General features: G+C 43.5%; 1 protein-coding gene across 1 annotated transcript in view; it reads right to left on the reverse strand.

The window, feature by feature from the left end:
- Window positions 1–307: 307 nt before the first annotated feature.
- LOC311232611 (uncharacterized protein) overlaps window positions 308–25,353 on the reverse strand; it is a 42,338-nt gene continuing 17,292 nt past the window's right edge. The window contains exons 11-31 of the mRNA XM_084319471.1: window positions 25,037–25,152; window positions 24,667–24,785; window positions 24,204–24,380; window positions 23,908–23,945; window positions 23,643–23,740; window positions 22,593–22,729; window positions 21,993–22,139; window positions 21,685–21,896; window positions 20,663–20,778; window positions 20,287–20,405; window positions 19,824–20,000; window positions 19,528–19,565; window positions 19,285–19,382; window positions 18,934–18,956; window positions 18,803–18,824; window positions 18,618–18,645; window positions 18,413–18,497; window positions 17,793–17,939; window positions 17,465–17,676; window positions 12,351–12,451; window positions 308–890 (exon numbers count right to left, since the gene is read on the reverse strand). Coding sequence (XP_084175597.1) covers window positions 619–890; window positions 12,351–12,451; window positions 17,465–17,676; window positions 17,793–17,939; window positions 18,413–18,497; window positions 18,618–18,645; window positions 18,803–18,824; window positions 18,934–18,956; window positions 19,285–19,382; window positions 19,528–19,565; window positions 19,824–20,000; window positions 20,287–20,405; window positions 20,663–20,778; window positions 21,685–21,896; window positions 21,993–22,139; window positions 22,593–22,729; window positions 23,643–23,740; window positions 23,908–23,945; window positions 24,204–24,380; window positions 24,667–24,785; window positions 25,037–25,152 — 2,482 coding nt within the window. The 3' untranslated portion in view covers window positions 308–618. The remainder of the gene's footprint in view (window positions 891–12,350; window positions 12,452–17,464; window positions 17,677–17,792; window positions 17,940–18,412; window positions 18,498–18,617; window positions 18,646–18,802; window positions 18,825–18,933; window positions 18,957–19,284; window positions 19,383–19,527; window positions 19,566–19,823; window positions 20,001–20,286; window positions 20,406–20,662; window positions 20,779–21,684; window positions 21,897–21,992; window positions 22,140–22,592; window positions 22,730–23,642; window positions 23,741–23,907; window positions 23,946–24,203; window positions 24,381–24,666; window positions 24,786–25,036; window positions 25,153–25,353) is intronic.

Here is a 25,353-nt window from a genome sequence, read left to right on the forward strand (position 1 = left end):
ATATTTAATTTGTGGTCTGTACCTGTAAATCATATAACAGTGATTATATATATATAAGTGAATTATGGAATAAGATGAGTTAATGGAAAAAAAACAGTCGATAATAATCGATGAATTCACAACTCGGTATTAAAAAAGCCGTCAAAAAAAGACTTTGATTGATTGAATTGATTGATTGAAAAGTTTATTAACAGATTGCAGAATGGGTACAGTACAGTACAGCTCAAAATCCAGAAAAAAGAGTGTATATACATTTGACATATAGGATACATAAAAAGAAACTCATTATATTTCCATCAGAGTGCAGAAATACGGACCCAAAACAAATGTTCAAATATTACCTATACCGCTATCTGCTAGCAGACGGGTCATTCTGTGACTCCAGGTTCAGTTAGTGCTCTACTACATCTATGTATGTAAGCTGTACTATATGAACCATGATTCATTGATATTAAATAAATACACAATAATATTTCATATCACCAGAATTATAGACCTTTCTCAATGGAATTGCATTGCTATGGAACAGCTTGGCCCCAAGTGTATCTCCTGCCAGCTACATTGTATTAGCAAACACTGCATCAGGAAATTAACTTACGACATCAAGTTTGAAACCTTCTATAACTTTGTCGGGTACATCAACATGACATTAGATCCGCACGTATTCTCATTGTCCGTTCCATATCCAACGTCCATAAACTGGCCTATGTTTGGATTATAGTACAGTACCACATTTTTGAAACAGAACCTATGTGGTCCTTCAACGGTCTCAGGAGCAAAGTCTGGATTGAAGTCCACGAGGTCCTTGCAGGACAGGCAGCTTGAAAATGGCCCCAGGTTCCTCCTCAGCCAATCCTCACTGCTGCTGGAGCCCGCCACGCAACCTGGGTCTGAGGGAGCAGAGAGAGAGTGGCAACCTATGGATACGGTGCTTGGAGCACTATGCAGTTTGGGGAGGGACATTTTTTTACATTTTCAGAGGCTGCAGTTAGTATACATTTCTTTTTACTATCCATGTAATCTTTATGTCATCGTAAATCAAAGCTAAATCATTTTGAGGCACTGTGAACCAAATGTGAACCTAGAACATACATCTTTGAACAGTAAATAATGTTTGTAAACTAAATTGCAGGCCCTGCCATTGTAAACAATAAAACAATATAGTGAAAGCTAACTTTACCCATCGATTTCTATTAGGCAAAAATGTTATCCCTTTAACACATTGAGTGCCAACGACGAGATTAGTTGGCTTAACTCGCCATGCGTTGAGTGCCAAGGAACGAGAAAACTCGTTTTTTAATCGTTATTTCTTTTATTAGCAATATCCATTCATTTTTCATCCATCCAGCCTGACGTTATCATTGGGAATGGGTCTGAGCTCGAAAAGGGCAAATACAGCCGCCTATCGTCTCCCGGATGGTATGGCACATCATTGGATTGGATTGGGTGGGCATGTGCATCACAAAAAAAGTCCAGTCAGGGGTTTTCCCTTCTCTGGCAAGCAGTATCTGTTACCACATTCACTGGGGAGGCTGGGAGCAGCTTTCGATTATGTGTTTTGGACTATAACGTTGGATCAATAAACACGATCAATATTTGGAATGGCAATCAGAAATTGGATTCATCTTTTTGCAGAACATCTGATGTGAGGTAAGGACTCTTTTTTACCAGTTTTGGGTTAATCAGATGTTTTTTTCACAGCGATCACAACGTGTATGTGTGCGTAACGTTAGCGCTAAGCACGGCATGGATAATAGATTTTTCAGCCCGCTTCTCTAGCGTGCATAAGTACACATATACTATCGATAATCTAGCGTTTATTTGAAAACTATTCATAAATCAACCGAAAAATTACAACGTGTTTTGTGTATTCCACTAAAGAGCTATTATCGCGGGATTTCTCTGGAATTACTAGAACTCTCCAAAACTATACTCGTATTCAAAACGGTATAAAACGGATGCAAGCAAGTCATTGATAAGCGAGGGGTGTTTTAGACCCATAGCCATAATTTAAGATATAGTTTAAGCCTTCGCAAATTTCCCCAACCTCCCATTGACTTCCTTATTGGCACTCTAGCCCATATATGGTCAAAGGGGCGTGGCACTCAATGTGTTAATGATTCTAAATATCAGTGTATCCCTTTAATGATTCTAAATGTCAGTGTATCCCTTTAATGATTCTAAATATCAGTGTATCCCTTTAATGATTCTAAATATCCGTGTATCCCTTTAATAATTCTAAATATCAGTGTATCTGTTGTGAAGGATCAGATTAAACCGAATATATATATTTATTTATGGATATATATTTAATAGTATTTGTATATCGTTTGATATCCCCTGTATATTCCTTGTACATATACACTGAATATCCCTTTGGTCTACTAACAGCCCATAATAGTTTCATTCTACCATTGGACGAGAACCTGGCGCCAGCAGCCAAGCCCCTTGGTTCAAGTTCAATCGTGCCGACGAACATGTCGTTACAAGCCCGGTTCCGCGTAGGAATACGTCTGGCGAAATACGAATGGTACTATTTGTTCACAGCGCATATATATATGGCGCAAGTAAAGTAGAACTTTTTTTTAGTCCATTAGTCCTTTACCCTCCAACCTAGTAACAGACGTGAAGCCTCACCCACGACGCACGTGTGGTGCAGCATGGCCTACTTGGCCTCAGAATAGGCATTGAGACATCGTGTGGATTAATAGTTGAATTGTCATAGTTTGGCACTATACCGTTGAGTGGGACGTATTTCTATTAAGTTAATAATAGTCTATTATGTATGGTGCATCGTTCGGTTAGAATTATAAAGTGAGCAGTACCCCCCATCGTTCCTGACGTTATCTGGAGTCTTAACCAGGCTGGGCAGACCACGTGTGGTGCTTGCATCCGAGGAGCTCTGGGCCAGGACGAGTGGACCTGTACATTGGATTACTTTACCCGGACGACGGCGAGCCCTCCACGGCTTGGATTATCTACGTGCTTTGGGTGCTTTGATTATGCCATGGATAACAGCCAACACTGCTGAGTGTTGGAACTACCCCCCCGAGAGGAGTCCAGGTGAGACGGCGCTCTACCCCGAGTGAGGTCGCCTCACGTCTCTTCGTTGTGGACCGGCAGCGACCGTCTACAAGAGGGCCCAGCTGTATTCATCTGCGGACCGAGGTTCTGTGGGCACCGTGTTCAGCACTCTGAATTCTCCCAAGAAATCGTCGGCCAGATGGGATATCGCCAGCGGCTCTCCTAACCCCCCCCCCTACTGTCTTACAACCAGCGGGACCCCCCTTTAGTGTATCCAGCTATAATCATTTAAGTACCATCGCTATAGTTCCCTAAAGAACCAGGTTGTATACTTGCTCCCTGCGTAACCAGAGATTGGACATTCAATGTTGATTTACCTACGAATACTCATTTGCCTTACAAATGCATTCAAATCATAAATGTCATTAAGTGAACGTTGTATATACCCTTTGCTATATAAAATATTCGATTTATACATTTGTGTGGACTTCGTTTCATCAGGTGGGAAAGTGTTCATCATATCTACATCATGTACTGTGTGGCCAGTATTTAAAGTACATAAAGCAGGTAGTGGTTTAATGATACCATACTTATCAATACAGTCAGGGAATTGTACCCCTCAGTTACAATTGGTCCTTCGAGCCGGAGGGTAACTAGTGTAATATTAATATAGTGTTATTAATATTGAAATGGCCTATGATGAACACTCCACGAAACGGTCCTCCTAACGTAGAACGCCCGCGGCGCAGACGACAGACACCTCAGTACTTAGAGGATTACGCTGTCAGTCAACTACCTAGCCTTCGACAAACGGTAAACGCGGTAAAAGTATAAAGTAAAATTATGTCTGACCGTAACGACCAGGTTTCCCCGACCACAGAGGCCCTAGTGGGTTCTAATGTAACTGACCAAGCTCACGGTGGGGACCAGGAGGGAGCTGACATGCCTTTACCCCCCGCCAATACCGAAGAAGTAATCCCCGACCAGCCCCGGGAGGAAGACAACCCTACAGAGAGAGAACTCTGCACGGAAGAAGAGGAGGAGAGCGCCGAGGAAATAGAGCTCCGGGACTCCCCAACGAGTACCGTCAGGAGCGGCTCACCTCTACAACCGTCTTCCCCCAGCGAAGCGGAGAGGATGCTATCACAGGCGTTCCTCGTCAGCCTGACAGCCTCTACCGAACGCGATCGACTTCAGGGTGAACGCGATCGACTTCAGGGTGAACGCGATCGACTCCAAGCACAGATGCTTATCGAGCGCGAACAACTCCAAGCGCAGCAACGGAGCGAAGAAGAGCGCATACGCCTGGAGATGAGACGCCTTCAGACGGAAGAGAATATGGCAAGAGACCGGGCCGACGCCCAGCGCGCCGCTGCCGGTGCCCAAAGAGAAGCAGATCTCACCAAGCGCGAAGCCGAGCGCGACAAGTTACAAGCGCAGCTAATGGAGCAGCTGATCCTCAAGGCAACACCCTCTCCCTCCGCCAGGGGTTCAAGGAACTCGTCGAGACAACAGTCAAGGGCAGCGTCTCCTAACCGAGCAAGCGACCCTGAACTTGACCAACAGACCAAGCCTATACCCCCCGCAGACCCCCTTCCCAGACCGGTCCAAGCGAGACCCAGCTACAAGGAAGGAGCGGCATACACTGCGGAGAAGCTAAATAAACGACTACAGGATCTAGAGGACCTGATAGAAGAAGAAGAGGGAGAGGAGGAGAACCAAGCCCGACAGCACAGTACTCCACCGGACCAGGAGGTCCAGTACAGCCCAGGCTATACCCCCGCGGCGCTGCGCTACAGACCCCCAACTCTATTCACGGGTGAGCATGACGCACGACCAGCCCCGAGGAATAGCACCTGGACCAGCGGGCCATGGTACCCTGCCGGTACCAGCCCACAGAGAGGCGCAAGAGGAGACTCGCCTAGGAGGTCTCTCCCCCAACGCTCGCCGATGTATCAGCCATCCACGGCGTCATACATTGCCACGCCGACGTTTCCAGACTTCACCTATGAGAATCGAGCACAGTACACGGAGCTCCGGATGTGCTTAGAGACAATGATGGTGGATGTCGCTGATGAACGCCACAAGTATGCAATATTACTGAAGCACCTGAAAGTACCGCGAGCGCACAATATAGCGCTAGCCTATGCCACCTCTACGACCCCATACACCGCGGCTCTAGCAGCGCTGGACCAGAGATATGGACGTATATGGGATTACGTAATCCAAGAGATAAGGCATATTGATCGCCTACCCCCAGCAACAGACAATCGCTCATTAGACGACCTGTCGATAAAAGTGCAGTCCCTGGTAGGGATGCTGGGAGCGCAACGAGAAAAGGGTATGCACGAGCTATACGCCAACTCTAACGTCGAGAGGATTTTAGAGAAGCTGCCACCCGCCAGACAAGAGCGTTTTAGGCGGCAGAGAGACCACCGTGATCCTAGCGGTCCCGAACCATCCCTCCTCGATCTAGCCGACTTCCTGGCGAGAGAAGTCAGCAGCTTACGACTGGATACGTTCGTGCGGAGCACGCCAAGCTCCAGAGAGGGACCCAGGAGAATAAACGATGGAAGAAGATCGGTGACTGTCATGCACCAATCAGAATCAGTACCGAGCAGTAAGAACCACAGTACCCCCTCGAGAAAAGAGAAGTGGAAGATGGTGTGCCCCTACTGCGAGAAGGAACACTGGCTGTCACAATGTGACCTGTTCACAAAGATGAATGCAGAAGAAGTGAGTCAATGGATAAAGTCCAACAGGCGCTGTTACCGATGTGCGCGCAGTCACATGGCAGCCGAATGCCGCCTAAAGAAAAGGTGCAGTCGGTGTGACGGAGCCCATCTAGATGTACTACACGACAGTAACAGAAGAAGGCCTGCACCTGCACCATCGAGCAGCACCAAGGCAAGTGTCATGTACATTGACCCCGCTAGCAGCAGCGGCGCCCAAGTGCTCTTAAAGGTAGTCCGTGTAACATTGAGCTACCAAGATAAAGTCATGGACACTTACGCCGTCCTTGATGACGGGTCAGAGAAGACCCTTCTGCTCGCGTCCGCTGCGGCCCAGCTGGGACTGCGGGGGAGCGAGAACCAAATGACGATTCGGACAATAAGAAGAGATTTAAAGACGATAAAGGGCGAGAATGTCTCCTTCACTATCGCAGCAAGCGGGCAGCCAGAGCGACGGTATAGGATTACAAATGCTTTCACCAGCCAAGAAATAGGACTATCGCAGTACACCTACCCCATCGCCAAGCTGATGGATAAATATGTGCACCTGCGTCAACTACCTATCCCGCTCATAGACGGCGCCACCCCGACCCTGCTGATAGGCTCCGACCATGCAGACCTCATCGTCCCGATTGACCGGGTCCATACAGCACCCCGAGGCTGTCCTGCAGCAGTCGAGACCCGCCTAGGGTGGACACTACAAGGCCCCCTCGCTAAATCTCTCAACCGAACAGCAGCCACTAGCTGCCTCCACTCCAGAGCGACAGAAGAAGACACCACTCTCCTGCAGCATGTCGAGAGGCTATGGACACTAGAGACAATGCCCTTTAAGAACGAAAAGAAAGACATTAGTTCTAAAGAAGACATTTACGCCATCAACCTCCTCGAGCAAGGGACAAAGGGAGTCACAGTCGGCGGAGTGATGAGATACGCAACTCCACTCCTGAGGCGAGAGGGAATGCCCACCTTTCACGCAAAGAAAGACGCCACGGAGCGGTATCTATTGAACACAGAGCGGCGCCTAGCCAAAGACCCCGCTCAAGAGAGTGTGTACCGCGCTGAGATTGAGAAGCTAATCACAGCGGGACATGTGACAAAGATTGACATTAAAGAGGCCGATCAGACGACAGAATCATGGTACGTGCCGCACCACAAGGTCCACCACAACGGCAAGGATCGCATTGTGTTTAACTGCAGCTACCAGATCGGATCCCAAAATCTGAATAAAGAGCTCTTGCCCGGCCCCACACTCGGCCCCTCTCTACTAGGCGTGCTACTACGCTTCCGCCAGGACAAGGTGGCTATCAGCGGGGATATCAAAGGGATGTTCCTGCAGGTGAGACTAGTGGAGGAGGACAAGCCCCTGCTGCGGTTCCTATGGAGAGAGAGGATCGGAGATGAGCACCCAGCCATCTACCAGTGGGAAGTCCTCCCCTTCGGAACCACATGCAGCCCGTGCTGTGCTACATTTGCACTACAGAAACACGTCGCAGAGGACCCAGCAGCAGATGAAGAGGTCCGACACAGTGTGAAGAACAGTTTCTACGTGGACAACTGTTTACAAAGCGTTTCGACTCAAGAAGAAGCCGAGGCTCTCCTAATCAAGCTACGCGCCTCCCTGATCAAAGGCGGCTTTGATCTCAGGCAGTGGGCCAGCAGTGACCCGCACGTATTGCGCAGCCTCTCCCCCGCGGACAAGGCTGCCAGCAGCGAGACCTGGATGGCGACAATCCCAGGAGAAGCCCAAGAAATGACACTAGGATTAGTCTGGCGCTTCAAAACAGACTCGCTCCACTATAGACACAAACCCCTGACCACGGAGCAGGGAAGGTCGACGGCGATACCGACCACCAGACGGAGTGTGTACAGAACACTCGCCAGACAATATGACCCGTTGGGATGTATTCTACCTTACACCACCAGGGCAAAGATGATTGTACGAGCACTATGGGACAAGGACCAGGGCTGGGACGACCCAATACCCGCACACCTTGCCTCCACATGGAGAGAGTGGGAGACGAAGCTCCGCTCACTCCCAGGCGTCAATATACGCCGCAGCTACTTCCCACCCACAGTGAGGCCAGAGACATGCAAGATGGATCTACACGTCTTCAGTGACGCCTCCGAAGTAGCCTATGGATCGGTGGCCTACCTGCGTGCCCAAGAGAAGGGAGGAGAGATACACACTGCTTTCATCCTGGCTCGCTCAAGAATAGCCCCACGAAAGCAACAATCTATCCCGCGTCTAGAGCTCTGCGCAGCCCTAGCAGGAGCGCATCTAGCCACGTTAATCCAACGTGAACTCACCATTCCGGTGCACAGAACAATCTTGTGGTCAGATTCCACGACAGTACTCACATGGATCAAGTCTGATTCATGCAGATACAAGGTCTTCGTGGGAGTCAGAGTCACCGAGATTCAAGAGTTAACAGAAGCAGCGAGCTGGCGGTATGTGGACACCAAACACAACCCAGCTGACGTCATCACCCGGGGAATGTCCCTGGATGACCTCACCCGTCGCAACATCTACAGTGACGGACCAGAATTCCTCAAGCTCCCGGAAGAAGAGTGGCCTACGCCCACCCCACGGGAAGCGAGTAAAGAGGAGGCTGAGAACAAGAAACCTATGTTCTGTGGACTGAGCACAGTCGCCTCCACAGACCCCAACATAGATGATTGCATTACCCTACAGAGTGCGCAGCTAAAGACATTCCTGTGGCACCACCCAGAGATTCAGTCCACCACTGACATCTCAGCAGCTGACTACGAAGAAGCAGAACTTCTTCTACTACAACGAGCCCAGAGAGACTCGTTCCCCGATGAGCTAGACTGTCTACAGGGAGGAAAGCCCGTCCCATCAGACAGCAGACTGCTCCACCTGGCACCCGAGAGCGACGCCCATAATCTCATCAGAGTGGGTGGTCGTCTGGGGAGAGCCCCCGATCTACCGGATGACGTTAAGTACCCGATAGTCTTGAACAGCCGACACAAGGTCACAGAGCTGATCATAAAGAAATACGACGAGGATGTACACCACGCAGGAGCAGAGAGAGTCTTCGCGGAGATCAGACGTCGCTATTGGATACTTCAAGGAAGAGAAGCGGTGCGACGCTTCCAGCGAACCTGTCTAGACTGCCGAAAGTGGCGCGCGCAGCCCAGCATACCCCGGATGGCTGACCTACCTCCCTGTCGCCTCCGACTCGGCGACAAGCCATTCCACTCCACAGGCATGGACTGTTTTGGCCCGTTGTATATAAAGAAAGGAAGAGGAACCGAGAAGCGGTGGGGTATTGTATTCAAATGCATGACCACCAGAGCGATACATATCGAACTCCTTTCAACCATGAGCACAGACTCATTCCTTATGGCCTTCCGAAGATTCACATCACGGAAAGGAAAACCGTCTACATTGTTGTCTGATCACGGGACAAACTTCAAAGGCGGAGAAAGAGAGCTGAGAGAGAGCTTCCAAGCTATGGGCCCAGAACTTAAGACCCACCTCGCTCCATCCCAGATTGACTTCCAGTTTAATCCCCCGAACGCACCCCACTTCGGTGGAACCTGGGAACGAGAAGTACGTTCTATAAAGACAGCCCTGTACGCCGTGCTTGGGGCCCAGACTGTGGCGGAAGAAGTCCTAATGACAGTCCTCACGGAGATCGAGGGAGTATTGAACTCCAAGCCCCTCGGCTACGTCTCCAGTGATGTAGCAGATGTCGACCCAGTCACCCCCAACACACTCTTGATGGGGCGGCTGGACCCCGCGCTACCCCAGACAATGTACAGGCCTGAAGAAGCGAACGGCCGAAGAATGTGGAGGTACAGTCAAGTACTAGCTGACAAGTTTTGGAACAGCTTTCTACTCCACTACCTACCGTCTCTACAGACCCGCCAGAAGTGGGTAAAAGAGAGAGACAATTTGACAGAAGGAACAGTCGTCATGATTATCGACCAGTCACTACCCAGAGCTATGTGGCCGGCTGGCCGCGTAAGCAAAGTGATCACCGGTGCCGATGGCAAGGTCCGAGCAGCTGAAGTGCTCGTCCAAGGGCGAACTTACACACGACCCGTGGCGAGGCTAATAGAACTGCCCAGACTCCCAGACACTATCGATGACGACCATGACCCCATGACTTTGTGAGTTGACTGACCCTTACAGCGGACCTTGAGTGGTAGACAGTGCGGTTAATCTGTCTCTTCTTAGCTAATTAGGTGGGACTAATTAGGGGGCGGCTGTTGTGAAGGATCAGATTAAACCGAATATATATATTTATTTATGGATATATATTTAATAGTATTTGTATATCGTTTGATATCCCCTGTATATTCCTTGTACATATACACTGAATATCCCTTTGGTCTACTAACAGCCCATAATAGTTTCATTCTACCATTGGACGAGAACCTGGCGCCAGCAGCCAAGCCCCTTGGTTCAAGTTCAATCGTGCCGACGAACATGTCGTTACAAGCCCGGTTCCGCGTAGGAATACGTCTGGCGAAATACGAATGGTACTATTTGTTCACAGCGCATATATATATGGCGCAAGTAAAGTAGAACTTTTTTTTAGTCCATTAGTCCTTTACCCTCCAACCTAGTAACAGACGTGAAGCCTCACCCACGACGCACGTGTGGTGCAGCATGGCCTACTTGGCCTCAGAATAGGCATTGAGACATCGTGTGGATTAATAGTTGAATTGTCATAGTTTGGCACTATACCGTCGAGTGGGACGTATTTCTATTAAGTTAATAATAGTCTATTATGTATGGTGCATCGTTCGGTTAGAGTTATAAAGTGAGCAGTACCCCCCATCGTTCCTGACGTTATCTGGAGTCTTAACCAGGCTGGGCAGACCACGTGTGGTGCTTGCATCCGAGGAGCTCTGGGCCAGGACGAGTGGACCTGTACATTGGATTACTTTACCCGGACGACGGCGAGCCCTCCACGGCTTGGATTATCTACGTGCTTTGGGTGCTTTGATTATGCCATGGATAACAGCCAACACTGCTGAGTGTTGGAACTACCCCCCCGAGAGGAGTCCAGGTGAGACGGCGCTCTACCCCGAGTGAGGTCGCCTCACGTCTCTTCGTTGTGGACCGGCAGCGACCGTCTACAAGAGGGCCCAGCTGTATTCATCTGCGGACCGAGGTTCTGTGGGCACCGTGTTCAGCACTCTGAATTCTCCCAAGAAATCGTCGGCCAGATGGGATATCGCCAGCGGCTCTCCTAACCCCCCCCCCTACTGTCTTACAACCAGCGGGACCCCCCTTTAGTGTATCCAGCTATAATCATTTAAGTACCATCGCTATAGTTCCCTAAAGAACCAGGTTGTATACTTGCTCCCTGCGTAACCAGAGATTGGACATTCAATGTTGATTTACCTACGAATACTCATTTGCCTTACAAGTGCATTCAAATCATAAATGTCATTAAGTGAACGTTGTATATACCCTTTGCTATATAAAATATTCGATTTATACATTTGTGTGGACTTCGTTTCATCAGGTGGGAAAGTGTTCATCATATCTACATCATGTACTGTGTGGCCAGTATTTAAAGTACATAAAGCAGGTAGTGGTTTAATGATACCATACTTATCAATACAGTCAGGGAATTGTACCCCTCAGTTACAGTATCCCTTTAATCATTCTAAATATCGGTGTATCCCTTTAATAATTCTAAATACCAGTGTATCCCTTTAATGATTCTAAATACCAGTGTATCCCTTTAATGATTCTAAATACCAGTGTATCCCTTTAATGATTCTAAATACCGGTGTATCCCTTTAATAATTCTAAATATCAGTGTATCCCTTTAATGATTCTAAATATCGGTGTATCCCTTTAATGATTCTAAATATCAGTGAATCCCTTTAATGATTCTAAATATCAGTGAATCCCTTTAATGATTCTAAATATCAGTGTATCCCTTTAATGATTCTAAATATCAGTGTATCCCTTTAATTATTCTAAATATCAGTGTATCCCTCTAATAATTCTAAATATCAGTGTATCCCTTTAATAATTCTAAATATCAGAGTATCCCTTTAATAATTCTAAATATCAGTGTATCCCTTTAATAATTCTAAATATCAGTGTATCCCTTTAATGATTCTAAATATCAGTGTATCCCTTTAATGATTCTAAATATCAGTGTATCCCTTTAATGATTCTAAATATCGGCGTATCCCTTTAATAATTCTAAATACCAGTGTATCCCTTTAATAATTCTAAATACCATGCAGTGTATCCCTTTAATGATTCTAAATACCAGTGTATCCCTTTAATAATTCTAAATACCAGTGTATCCCTTTAATAATTCTAAATACCAGTGTATCCCTTTAATGATTCTAAATATCGGTGTATCCCTTTAATGATTCTAAATACCAGTGTATCCCTTTAATGATTCTAAATACCAGTGTATCCCTTTAATGATTCTAAATATCGGTGTATCCCTTTAATGATTCTAAATACCAGTGTATCCCTTTAATGATTCTAAATATCAGTGTATCCCTTTAATGATTCTAAACACCAGTGTATCCCTTTAATAATTCAAACACAGCACATGCTGAGGATCCTCTCTGATCTTTGTTTACCTGATGTGTTCTTGACGAGGAAGGGGCGGATAAAGTCTTCGATGACCAGAGGTCTGGTCCTGGGATCCAAATGATGATATTGATGGCTAAATTCCTTCAGTCTGGGAGAAAGAGACGAGATCTTCTTAGCAGGATACACACCAGTGATATATACTTGACATGTGATATATCAGTTTAATAACACTGCTATCATTTGGGAAAAACTCACAGCTCCAAAAGGGTAAGGTTCCTGTTTTAACTTGAAGCCAATCAAAAGCCATAGTGAAGTTAGCATTGGCATCGATCTGAGTCTGTTTATTACCTCAACGTCCTGTAAAATGTAGCTTTGTGTGTGTCATGTGCGCCCGGCTGATCACAAACACGCAGGGGTGTAGCTCCAGATTCTGGGCCCCATGAAAGAATGTATTTGTAGGCCCCCAGTGAATGCGAGCGCGTGTAAGCGCGTGAGCGGAATTTTTTTTTGTCATTTTTGTATTGATGAAAACGCATAATATGGTTTTTACCTATACATTCGGATCAGCAGTTCAGCACCTGCACTGTTGGTGGGTGAGCCTAGTAAAGGATGTCGCATTGCCTTCATCTTCAATGAATGGACCAATGCAATAGTCTACCAAAGCCCCCCCTCTCTCTATATATATCTCATACACACACACACACACACACACACACACACACACACACTTCAGAAACAAACATAGTATCAATGAGAGCATCAATAATACACCTGAGTGATGTCTAGTTAAAAAAAAAAAAAAAAAAATGCCCCCCCCCCCCCCCCAATGCTGGGCCCTTGGAATCAAAAACCTGTTGAACTTACTGTAAACTGTTCTGCCTCTCACTCATCCCTGCCCTGCTGCTTGCTACTGCTTACTGTATGTGCTGCTGCTTACACTGTGTTGGTAAAACTCCCTCCACACAGCCTCCACCTGCATTAGTCCATTCCATCATCTACATAATGAAGACCATGCAAAGTCTAAAACCATCCTCCAATTATAGCCTGAAAAGGGGGAAATACCAACAAGGTTGAGAACTATTATACTGCTCTACTCTATATGATATGATGGCTTAGTATATCTTGTAATACTGACAGTATAAAGGGCCACACATGCCCAAAACCACTTCTGACCACTGAGGTCTGTGTGCTGCTGAAATCCCAAAATACTGCCTTCAATCCCAGTGATAAATTTGCACTTAGAACAGCGAGGGGCCAACCTGTGTCATCAGGGACGCAAAGCGCACATATGCACGGACAATCCATGGAAACTTTCTGGACACCGGAGCCATGCGGCGCATGTGGCAGGGCATTCAGACCATCAGCGATTACAAGCCTGTGATGCCACCCTCCCAAATGTGCTGAATGACATTATACACATGGTTAGACGCTAGGGCTGACCCCTATTAGTCGATTAGTCGACTAATCGGTCGAAAGGAGCCGTAGTCGACTGGCCAACCTCTTAGTCGAATACAAAAAAATATATATATATATTTATAATTTTTTTTTAAATCATTCTTTCCAAAAGAAAAGAGGCCTAGAAGCGTGGCTAACGCTAATGGCACGCATACCAGAGGCTAACTGTCTACGAAAACAGGCACAGAGGCACTGAAAGAGGATTTCACCCGTCTAATGAACACACTAGACTAGACAAATATCAAGATGTATCCATCAGTGGACCAATTGCATGCTTTTGCAGAGGACAAGAAGCCTTCAGTCGACTCCTTCAGACATTAAGCACCCCCCACAGCCCAAATGGAATGATAAAAAAAAATTATTATAAAAAATATTATTAAAATTATTATATACCGGTATATATATATTTTTTTTTGTCGACCAATAGTCGACTAACGGCAAATGTTGGCCAATCATAGTCGACCATCCAAATCCTTAGTAGGGGACAGCCCTATTAGACGCACAGAGCAACGTGCCTGCCACGTGCCTACCCATCTCCCCGGTGAGCAAGCACCGTGTGTTGGCGAGAGGGAAGTTGTGGGGTATGAGTCCTGGTCGTTGCAATAGCAACTCTAAAAGTACTGGCTTGTACCCCTCCCTTGCACCCCCAGAGACTGAACTCTACTGCACCTCTACACAGATACCTCACCTCTGGCTTAGAACCTCCCCTCACATCCAAGGACTGTCTAAAGAAATCTTATCACTCTTATCACCCAAACAACTGCCTCTTTGAACTGCTGCGGTCAGGCAAGCGATACCGGAGTCTCATGGCAAGCACAGAAAGACTCAGAAGAAGCTTCTATCCCCAGGCCATCAGGATGCTCAACGAACAATAACACTATGTAACAACCATCAATTGCACTCACAGCACGCACATCCACACGCACACACTCACTTTAAACATACAACTCACTGCAGCACCCACTTTAACCACTTTAGTACCGCTAAGCACACTTTATATTTATCGATAAAGAATTTGCACTACAACCCATACCTCATTACACCTTACTGTAAATTATATTGTACCTAAATTGTACCTCATCCCACTTCTGCTTTGCACTGTATAGTATATTGTATGGTAACTCAGTTACCATACAAAATCTGCATATGGCTCGCCGACAACAAACTATCATTACACATGGGCAAAACAGAGTCCATTCTCTTCGGTTCAAATAACAAACTCAGCAAGACCGACGGCTTCTCGGTTACAGTGGGTGACAATATTATCACAAGGAAAGATGAAATTACCTACCTGGGTTCCATCCTAGAGGCTAATCTTTCCTGTGACAAAATGGCATCCAATGTAATAAAAAAAGTCAACCAACGAACGCGATTCTTGTACCGGATCTCCTCTCTGGTAAACAAGAATACCCTGAAGACTCTAGCAGGAGCACTCATTCAAGGGTACTACGACTATGCTTGCACCTCATGATACCAAAGCACCTCAAAGGCACTAAAAAACAAATTACAAACATCTCAAAACAAGCTAGTCAGACTACTGCTTGACCTGACTCCTAGAACCCACCTCACCCCTGCCCACTTTGACAACCTAGGATGGCTTAGAGTAGACGACAGAGTACAGCAACTTGCAATGGGCCTGGTCTACAAGATACACTACGCGACCAAGGTACCCATGTACATGTCAAAATACTTCCCAAAGGTCAGTGAATACCACGATCACAACACCAGAGGGAGCTCCACAAATCATGTAAAACCCAGATTCGGCTCAAACAAGGGACTAAACACGTTTCGCAATTATGCCACATCAATGTGGAACGCCCTACCTAAAGCTGTAAAGGAATGTGAATCACTACCCACCTTCAAAAACACTCTCAAAAAACACCTACGTGAGACTGCAATTCGAAACTGGCCCCTACAAATGTCCTAACCTAGTTGTACAGTAAATGACCAAGTAAGGCTTTGTCAATATTCCAATGTACAGTGTAAAATGTGTGTGTGTCCCCTTCCCAACCCCCCCCCCCCCCCCCCCCCCACCTCCAATGTACAGCCCTCACCCAACCCACCCAACCCCACCCCACCCAACCAACCTCCTCCAATGTACAGTTTCTATGCCAAATGTATATACACTCCTTTTCTGGACACTTTTGTATCACAAACAGTACTGTATTTGCAAATCTGATATGTCATAAATGTATAGATGTAGCAGTACTGTCTATCTGTATGTCATGTATGTCATATATGTTATGATGAATTGAAAATGGGGGACCCTGATGTAAACAAGACGAAAGTCTTTCTCTGGTCTGCATCCCCTTAACAATTGTATGTATTGAGCTGTACTGTACTGTACCCATTCTGCAATCTGTTAATAAACTTTTCAATCAATCAATCAATCAATTACTTCTACTCTACATAGAGCATTGTATATATATACTGAAAATTTTTGTCTACATACTTGACTTCTATTTTATACTTGCTATACTTATTTTATTATCTATTTTTGCCTAGCACAGTCTCTGGAGCGAAACAGAAAGAAGCATTTTGTATAAAAGTATTCTGTACTTCTGTATGACAACTAATAAAGAAACTTGAACTTGAAACTTGAAAGTGATCCTGATCTCACGTTTTACACACACCTTATATTCTGTATATCTCACGTTATTTTGTATTTTATGTTCATGTATATTTTATATCGCTGGACACTCTCTCTTGAACATACTTTTAGCTGTACTATGTGTGAAGTTATTGTATCGGGTTTTGTCACGTGTAGTCTTGTGTATTGCATCTTGTCACTTATTTCCTGAAGAGACACCATTTTGTTCCCCTAATAAACCAGCTTGACTTGTTTGACTTGGCTTGATGTTCTAGAAGACTTATTATTCCGGGATGCTTGCATATTATCTGTGGCATGATTGCGAAATAGATTTTTTTTGCTGTGAGCATCTTGCCAAATACATGCCAGATTGTTCGTTACAGATATGATAACAGAGACAGTTCAGACCTGTGATGTCCTAAACGGATGCACTTGATGAATTGCACGCCTCATTTCTAAAACATCCCTCTGCTACATTTACATTCTGTTGATACATCACACCAATGAACTGGTAACTTTTATTATTTAATTAATTATTACTTAAAGATTATTTAATTATTACTGTTACAACCAATAAAAGGTAAATGTTTTAACTTAATCTTTGATAAATGTGTTTTATACTGCAATCTTTATTTGTTACGGCACTATTTTACTTTACAATCTTAACTACTTCACTGAATGTTTGTATCCGCAAAAGTGGAAAACTGCCAAAGTAATACCACTGCCAAAAAATCTTGACAGACAGGACCATTCCACCAGACATGAAGAGGTTTTACACTTCCAAAAGTGTGGTTGAATGCAATGAAGCGAACTGTCATGTTCCGAGGTATGCAGGAATGGAACTCTCTTCCCAGACATGTTACGCAGGAGAATAGTAAAGGTTGTTTCATAATCTTGGTAAATCTACATTTTCAACCAGAGGAATTGACATTCCCTAATGGATATTAAAGGTGTGTACGTAAATTAAAATGTGTCTGATAAGGAGATAGGGATATATGTAAGAAGCCATCCTGCGACTCCCCAGGTCTATTTAAGGCTTAGATAAACAAAACTTTCTTGGGGTATGGGAAATTCTTAAAATACAATGTGTCAGGCTTCTTATTTGAAAACTCTTACACGTGCTGGTATGATTGACAGCTGAGGTTTCTGCTGCTGAGACAGTGTAGGAACTCTCCTGATGCAGACGACAGGAAGAAACTCAGACGCCCAGAGAACCACTGACTGATGACATCACTGTCCCTCAGCTGCTCGTCGCTCAGCAGCGATACTCTCATCTCTCCAATCACATCCAGAATCTCAGACGCTGATGGAAAAATCAGCTTGGAGGACTAGGAGAAGAAAATTGACAAATACTTTTGAGTTATGGACATGTTCACTGTTATTTACTATTTACTACAGTTTACTATTATAGAGTAGATAAATATTATGCCATCTTAGTCTTTACCATATTAGCAAGCATGTCCAGAGCTGGGTCCAGGACAGAGGACAGCTTGGTGAGCAGCACCTTCCACGTCTCTCTGGAGTAGCTGCTGTTGCCGGGCAGGTTACACCTCAGAAGAGACACCAGATGACTGGCTGTGAAGTTGTTTGGCTTTAAAAACAAGACAGAGTGAAGGCTAATCAATCATATCATTATGTGAAAACACACATTCAGCTTCTGTATTAGTATGTCTTTGGTCAAATGAGAAGGAGAAAAGCAGAAGATACTGCCGATATGAAAATGTACTATTCCTGTGGTTTTTATTGTACACACCAAATACAATAGTAGTATTGTAATATTTCTATGATAAACCCACTTGAATACTACTGTGATTCACATTACATTTCTACAATACTCCTATATAGAAGATGCTATGGTGAATAACTACAGAAGTTCTTTGATAAATTGCTAGTTTCTATGAAAAAAACACAGGAATACTATGAATCACTACAGTATCTATGTGGTAAATACATGTATATAGTGTGTATGAAAGAACCTCTGGAATCTATAGGTCAACTATAATCAAACCTATAATCAACTATAGGTTTTACTATAACTAATTTTCTTATGGCTGTGATGCTTACCTCTACACAGGCATATTCCTTTAGAGTGAAATTACATGGAACGTCGACTGAGGTTGATGTTTCCAAATAACGCTGTAGTTCATAGCTGTAAAAATTGTTGATGTAAACATTGTTGATGGTGTTGATCATAACAAATACTTTAATATAGTGATTAACATCGGAATCAAAACCAGGTATTGAGTAGCGATGGTAAAGAGTGAGTTACCTGTTGACTCCATCACAGACACTAGTATCTGTCAAAATGCCACAAAACAGTATTGTAGACAAAAAGCACCATGTAGCATGATAGAAATTGAAAATGAAATCTAAATGATGGTTTCTATTAAATAATCAATCAAATCACATCACATCGATTCAAATGAAATGAAATCAATCAAAGACTAAACTTACCATTGAAAGGTGTAATTGGGCACTGTAAAATATGAACCAACAATGATTAACTTAGGAATTAATGGTTATGAAATGAATGTGATCAATGGCAGATGTGCTTACAGTAGTAGAATCATGTAATTAGATCTTACCATAGTAACATGTCTCCAGGAATCTATACAAAAAAGATAAAGTCAAACAGCATTATATACTGTAAATCAGTCGATATACGTGTGTGTGTGTGTGTGTGTGCGTGTATGTATGTGTGTGCAGTATTTGAACCTATGTACGTATGCATAATTTAATTGGTGGATTGAAATAAAGCATTACATTTGAGAGAGAGTGAGAGTGAGAGAGAGACAGAGAGAGTGAGAGTGAGAGTGAGAGTGAGAGTGAGAGTGAGAGAGAGAGAGAGAGAGAGAGAGAGAGAGAGAGAGAGAGAGAGAGAGAGAGAGAGAGAGAGAGAGTGAGAGCGAGAGAGATAGAGAGATAGAGATACTGACCTTCTGGAGCTGTCTGCATCAGGTCGTCTATAGTGGCCCAGATAACTGATTCCATCTCTGGTGGTACTGACAGTATGGCCCGGTACAGTCGCTTAAAACTGACAGACAATGAAAACACAAATTATACCAATCACAAAAACTGTTGAAAACGAATTTCACTAAATATCAAATGTGCTCAGCTTGTGTATTGTTGTGCAGTTTGTATGTGCAGTTACATGTTTAAAACATTTAATATCAACTTACATGGATCTGTAGACTGTGTCTGAAGGACCTGGAGTAATCTTTAAAACAAAAGCGGACATTGATGACTGAGCTCAGGAAATCAACGTGAATCTTTACAGGTAGATTAAAAAAACACAATGTACACTATTGTAATACCTTAGTGCAGCCTAGGGTTGTGCGATAATTATTTTATTGTTTTTAACCTTAATTCAAGCAGGTAAAGCTAATAAATATTCTGGATATGTTGATCTATTGAAAATCTACCTGCTTGTAGCAGCAGAGTGATAGAGGTAACTGTAATGATCCACTAGCTTTACCTCTTCAGCTTGCAGGACAAGATGCTGCAGGACCTCTGGAAGGTTCCTCTCCACTGGAGACTCAGTCAAGTAGTCAAACACTCTGTGGACGATGTCATCTTGACTCTCTTTAGTAGGAAGAGGCATCATCATTAGCTCTGCCTTCTGCTTTGAAGACAGGATCTCTAACGAATCCAGCTGAACAGAGGGATGAGACCGGGGAGATGACTTGTTATTTTATTGAACCTTTATCATGAAAGGAGTGTGTTGAATTTGCTGAACGTGCTCTTTTTCAGCAACTCAATGCTTCAAACTCACAACTAAACACATTGGCACAACATCAATTGATTACAATATTTAACATCTTAATTTCTTTGACATCTTTCAATATTTTCCGGAGATTCCCAGTAGAAAGGTCATAAATGTACCGTTGAATTCAAGCAAATACTTTAACATTTTAAATCCTTGATATCTGTACACTTACTCCAGAGAAGTAGGGGTTGAGGTCATAGAAGTCTTTGACAGAAGCAAATGTAGAGAAGAAACCAGTGTTTTTAATCAGCCAGTCTGTACTGTTGTTAGCTGAGGAGATGCACTGAGAGTCTGCAAGGAAAGAGAAAACATTTAGCCCTTCTTTCATGGGCAAATATATTATTTGATTAGGATTCAAATATTTGACTTGCTTGAAATCTGCATGATGTACCTTGCCATACACTTGTACAGACTCCAATAGGCATTCTATTATTTTCAAATATTTGAAACATTTGATGGCTATTATCCCCAAGTCTGAGTCATAAATCATTCAGGATTTGACAAACCAACATTAATAAAATTGTTTTATAAAGTTGTAGTTCACTTGCCTGAGGTATTATGATGTAGTAAGAAGGAGTATATGAAATGTCTGTAGATCATGTGACTGTTCATCTCATAAACATCACCATCCAATAGACTCATATGTTCACTCAGCTCTGCCACTCTGGACACAACAGACAACAAGGATCAACACTGCCACCTGGCTGCAACACTGTATAAACATGTACCATTAAAGGTGCACTATGTGGTTCTGAGAGAGACATTTCAGAGAAGTGAAAAGCATTCTATTTTCATAACTGAATAATTAACTTTACTCTGAGGAGAATATGGTCCCTGGTAAAAATGTTTCAAGCTAGAAGGCTAACAGAAAATGACTGTTTACAATGGTAGGGCCTGTAATTCTGTGTACAAAATATATTTATTGTAGAAACTATCTCCTAGGCATACGTTTGGTTCACAGTTCCTCAATTATTGATTTAGAATAAATCATCTTTTGTAAACTTATTGCAGATGCAAACACTTTTATTGTCCTTAAAATGTTAAGTGATGCGTCGCGGCTACGTGGCGTAGTGGGCAAGGCGCTCGCCACGAAATGCTGGAGACGCTGGGCTCGTCAGTTCGAGCCCAGCGCTCCACATTTGCTTTCAGTTTAGCTGGTCGTCCGTACTAATACACATTGGCCGTATTAGGGGGTGGGAAACTGATGGGTGGGGATCGGGCGTTGTGGACAGCGACTCCTACAGGTCGGTTGGTGCGCCTGCACAGTAGAATCAGGAAGTGTCGGGGGCAGCGTGAGCCTCCCACGCGTTACTCCTCGCCACTGAGAGATCGAGCTGCGCAGGTGAAAAGATGCGACTGCTGTTACCTCAAGTACCGGAGGGGACTTGTGCTATGTATGACTTAGTCCACATTGCAGCCGGCTTGTGGGAGGCAAGAAACAGCGTCCGTGACAGGGGAGGGTTGAATTGGATAATACGAAATTGGGATGGGAGGAAAATATAGAAAAAATGGGAGAAAAAGTGGATCAAAAAAAAAAGTGTGATGATGCGTCTTCTTGGACAACTCTTACATGTGCTGGTATGATTGACAGCTGAGGTTTCTGCTGCTGAGACAGTGTAGGAACTCTCCTGATGCAGACGACAGGAAGCCACTCAGACGCCCAGAGAACCACTGACTGATGACATCACTGTCCCTCAGCTGCTCGTCGCTCAGCAGCGATACTCTCATCTCTCCAATCACATCCAGAATCTCAGACGCTGATGGAACAATTAGCTTGGGGGACTAGGAGAAGAAAATGAACAAATACTTTTGAGTTAGGAACAGTTAACTATTATTTTCTATATAGTGTAAATGAATGTTTGCAGTGGCAGGCCATACCATATTAGCAAGCATGTCCAGAGCTGGGTCCAGGACAGAGGACAGCTTGGTGAGCAGCACCTTCCACGTCTCTCTGGAGTAGCTGCTGTTGCCGGGCAGGTTACACCTCAGAAGAGACACCAGATGACTGGCTGTGACGTTGTTTGGCTTTAAAAAACGAGACAGAGTTTAGGCTAATCAATCATATCAATATGTGAAAGCACACATTCAGCTTCTATATTAGTATGTTTTTGGTAAAATGAGAAGGAGAAAAGCAGAAGATACTGTTTATATGAAAATGTACTATAGTAAAACTATAGTAGTCCTGTGTTTTTATTGTACGCACCAAATACAATAGTAGAATTGTAGTATTTCTATGATAAACCCACTCGAATACTACTGTGATACACCTTAACTTTCTCCAATACTCCTATATAGAAGATGCTATGGTGAATAAAGAATTTCTTTGATAAATTGATATTTTGTTTCTATGAAGAAAACACAGGAATACTATGAATCACTACAGTATCTATGTGGTAAATATATAGTGTGTATGAAAAAAACCACAGGAATACTATAGGTTTTTACTATAACTCATTTTCTTATGGCTGTGATGCTTACCTCTACACAAGCATATTCCTTTAGAGTGAAATTACATGGAACGTCGACTGAGGTTGATGTTTCCAAATAACGCTGTAGTTCATAGCTGTAAAAATTGTTGATGTCAACATTGTTGATGGTGTTGATCATAACAAATACTTTAATATAGTGATTAACATCGGAATCAAAACCAGGTATTGAGTAGCGATGGTAAAGAGTGGGTTACCTGTTGACTCCATCACAGACTCTAGTATCTGTCAAAATGCCACAAAACAGTATTGTTAACTAAAAGCAACACGAGTAGCATGATAGAAATGTAAATAGAAATGATAGGTTCCATTAAATAATCAGTCAAATCAAATCAAATCACATAAATTCAAATGCAATCAAATCAATCCAAGACAAAACTTACCATTGAAAGGTGTAATTGGGCACTGTAAAATATGAACCAACTATGATTAACTTTGGAATGAATGGTTATGAAATGAATGTGATCAATGGCAGATATGCTTACAGTAGTAGAATCCTGTACGGTAATTACATCTTACCATAGTAACATGTCTCCAGGAATCTATACAAAAAAGATAAAGTCAAACAGTATTATATACTGTGAATCAATCAGTATGCATTCATGGGTGTGTGTGTGCGTGAGTGTGTGTATGTGTGCAGTATTTGAACCTATCTACGTATGCATAATTTAATTGGTGGATTTAAATAAAGCATTACATTTGAGAGAAAGGGAGAGGGAGAGAGAAAGAGAAAGAGAGAGAGAGAGAGAGAGAGAAAGAGAGAGCGAGAAAGTGAGAGAGAGAGTGAGAGAGAGACAGAGAGAGCAAGCGAGCAAGTGAGAGAGCAAGAGTGAGAGAGAGGGAGAGAGTGAGAGCAAGAGAGAGAGAGAGAGAGAGAGAGAGAGAGAGAGAGAGAGAGAGAGAGAGAGAGAGAGAGAGAGAGAGAGAGAGAGAGAGAGAGAGAGAGAGAGAGAGAGAGAGAGAGAGAGAGAGAGAGAGAGAGAGAGAGAGAGAGAGAGAGAGAGAGAGAGAGAGAGAGAGAGAGAGAGAGAGAGATACTGACCTTCTGGAGCTGTCTGCATCAGGTCGTCTATAGTGGCCCAGATAACTGGTTCCATCTCTGGTGGTACTGACAGTATGGCCCGGTACAGTCGCTTAAAACTGACAAACAATGAAAACACAAATTATACCAATAACATGTACATCACAAAAACTGTTGACAAATTATTTCACTAAATATCAAATATGTGCTCAGCTTGTGTATTGTTGTGCAGTTTGTATGTAAATTATTGTGCAGTTACATGTTTAAACATTTAATATCAACTTACATGGATCTGTAGACTGTGTCTGAAGGACCTGGAGTAACCTTTAAAACAAAAGCTGACATTGATGACTGAGTTCAGGAAATCAACATGAATCTTTACAGGTAGATTAAAAAAACACAATGTACACTATTGTAATACCTTAGTGCAGCCTAGGGTTGTGCGATAATTATTTTATTGTTTTTAACCTTTATTCAAGCAGGTAAAGCTAATACATATTCTGGATATGTTGATCTATTGAACATCTACCTGCTTGTAGCAGCAGAGCGATAGAGGTAACTGTAATGATCCACTAGCTTTACCTCTTCAGCTTGCAGGACAAGATGCTGCAGGACCTCTGGAAGGTTCCTCTCCACTGGAGACTCAGTCAAGTAGTCAAACACTCTGTGGACGATGTCATCTTGACTCTCTTTAGTAGGAAGAGGCATCATCATTAGCTCTGCCTTCTGCTTTGAAGACAGGATCTCTAAAGACTCCAGCTGAACAGAGGGATGAGACCGGGGAGATGACTTGTTTTTTTATTGAACCTTTATCATGAAAGGAGTGTGTTGAATTTGCTGCACGTGCTCTTTTTCAGCAACTCAATGCTTCAAACTCACAACTAAACACATTGACACAACATCAATTGATTACAATATTTAACATCTTAATTTCTTTGACATCTTTCAATATTTTCCGGAAATTACCAGTAGAAAGGTCATAAATGTACTGTTGAATTCAAACAAATACTTTAACATTTTAAATCCTTGATATCTGTACACTTACTCCAGAGAAGTAGGGATTGAGGTCATAGAAGTCTTTGACAGAAGCAAATGTGGAGAAGAAACCAGTGTTTTTAATCAGCCAGTCTGTACTGTTGTTAGCTGAGGAGATGCACTGAGGGTCTGCAAGGAAAGAGAAAACATTTAGCTCTTCTTTCATGGGCAAATATATTATTTGATTAGGATTCAAATATTTGACTTGCTTGAAATCTGCATGATGTACCTTGCCATACACTTGTACAGACTCCAATAGGCATTCTATTATTTTCTAATATTTGAAACATTTGATGGCTATTATTATATAAGTCTGGGTCATTCAGGATTTGACAAACCAACAATAATACAATTGTTTTATAAAGTTGTAGTTAACTTGCCTGAGGTATTATGATGTAGTAAGAAGGAGTAGATGAAATGTCTGTAGATCATGTGACTGTTCATCTCATAAACATCACCATCCAATAGACTCATATGTTCACTCAGCTCTGCCACTCTGGACACAACAGACAACAAGGATCAACACTGCCACCTGGCTGCAACACTGTATATAAACATGTACCATTAAAGGTGCACTATGTAGTTCTGAGAGGAAGTGGGGAAAGCTGGGTTAGTGTCGTTTTATGAAATTTCAACGTCCATCGAAAGCCCTGGGTCCTCTTTCTTAGGACTACAACGATTTCATGACGGCGTCATT

This window comes from Notolepis coatsorum (assembly GCF_963971535.1).
Source record: "Notolepis coatsorum genome assembly, chromosome: 7".
Taxonomy (NCBI): Eukaryota; Metazoa; Chordata; class Actinopteri; order Aulopiformes; family Paralepididae; genus Notolepis; species Notolepis coatsorum.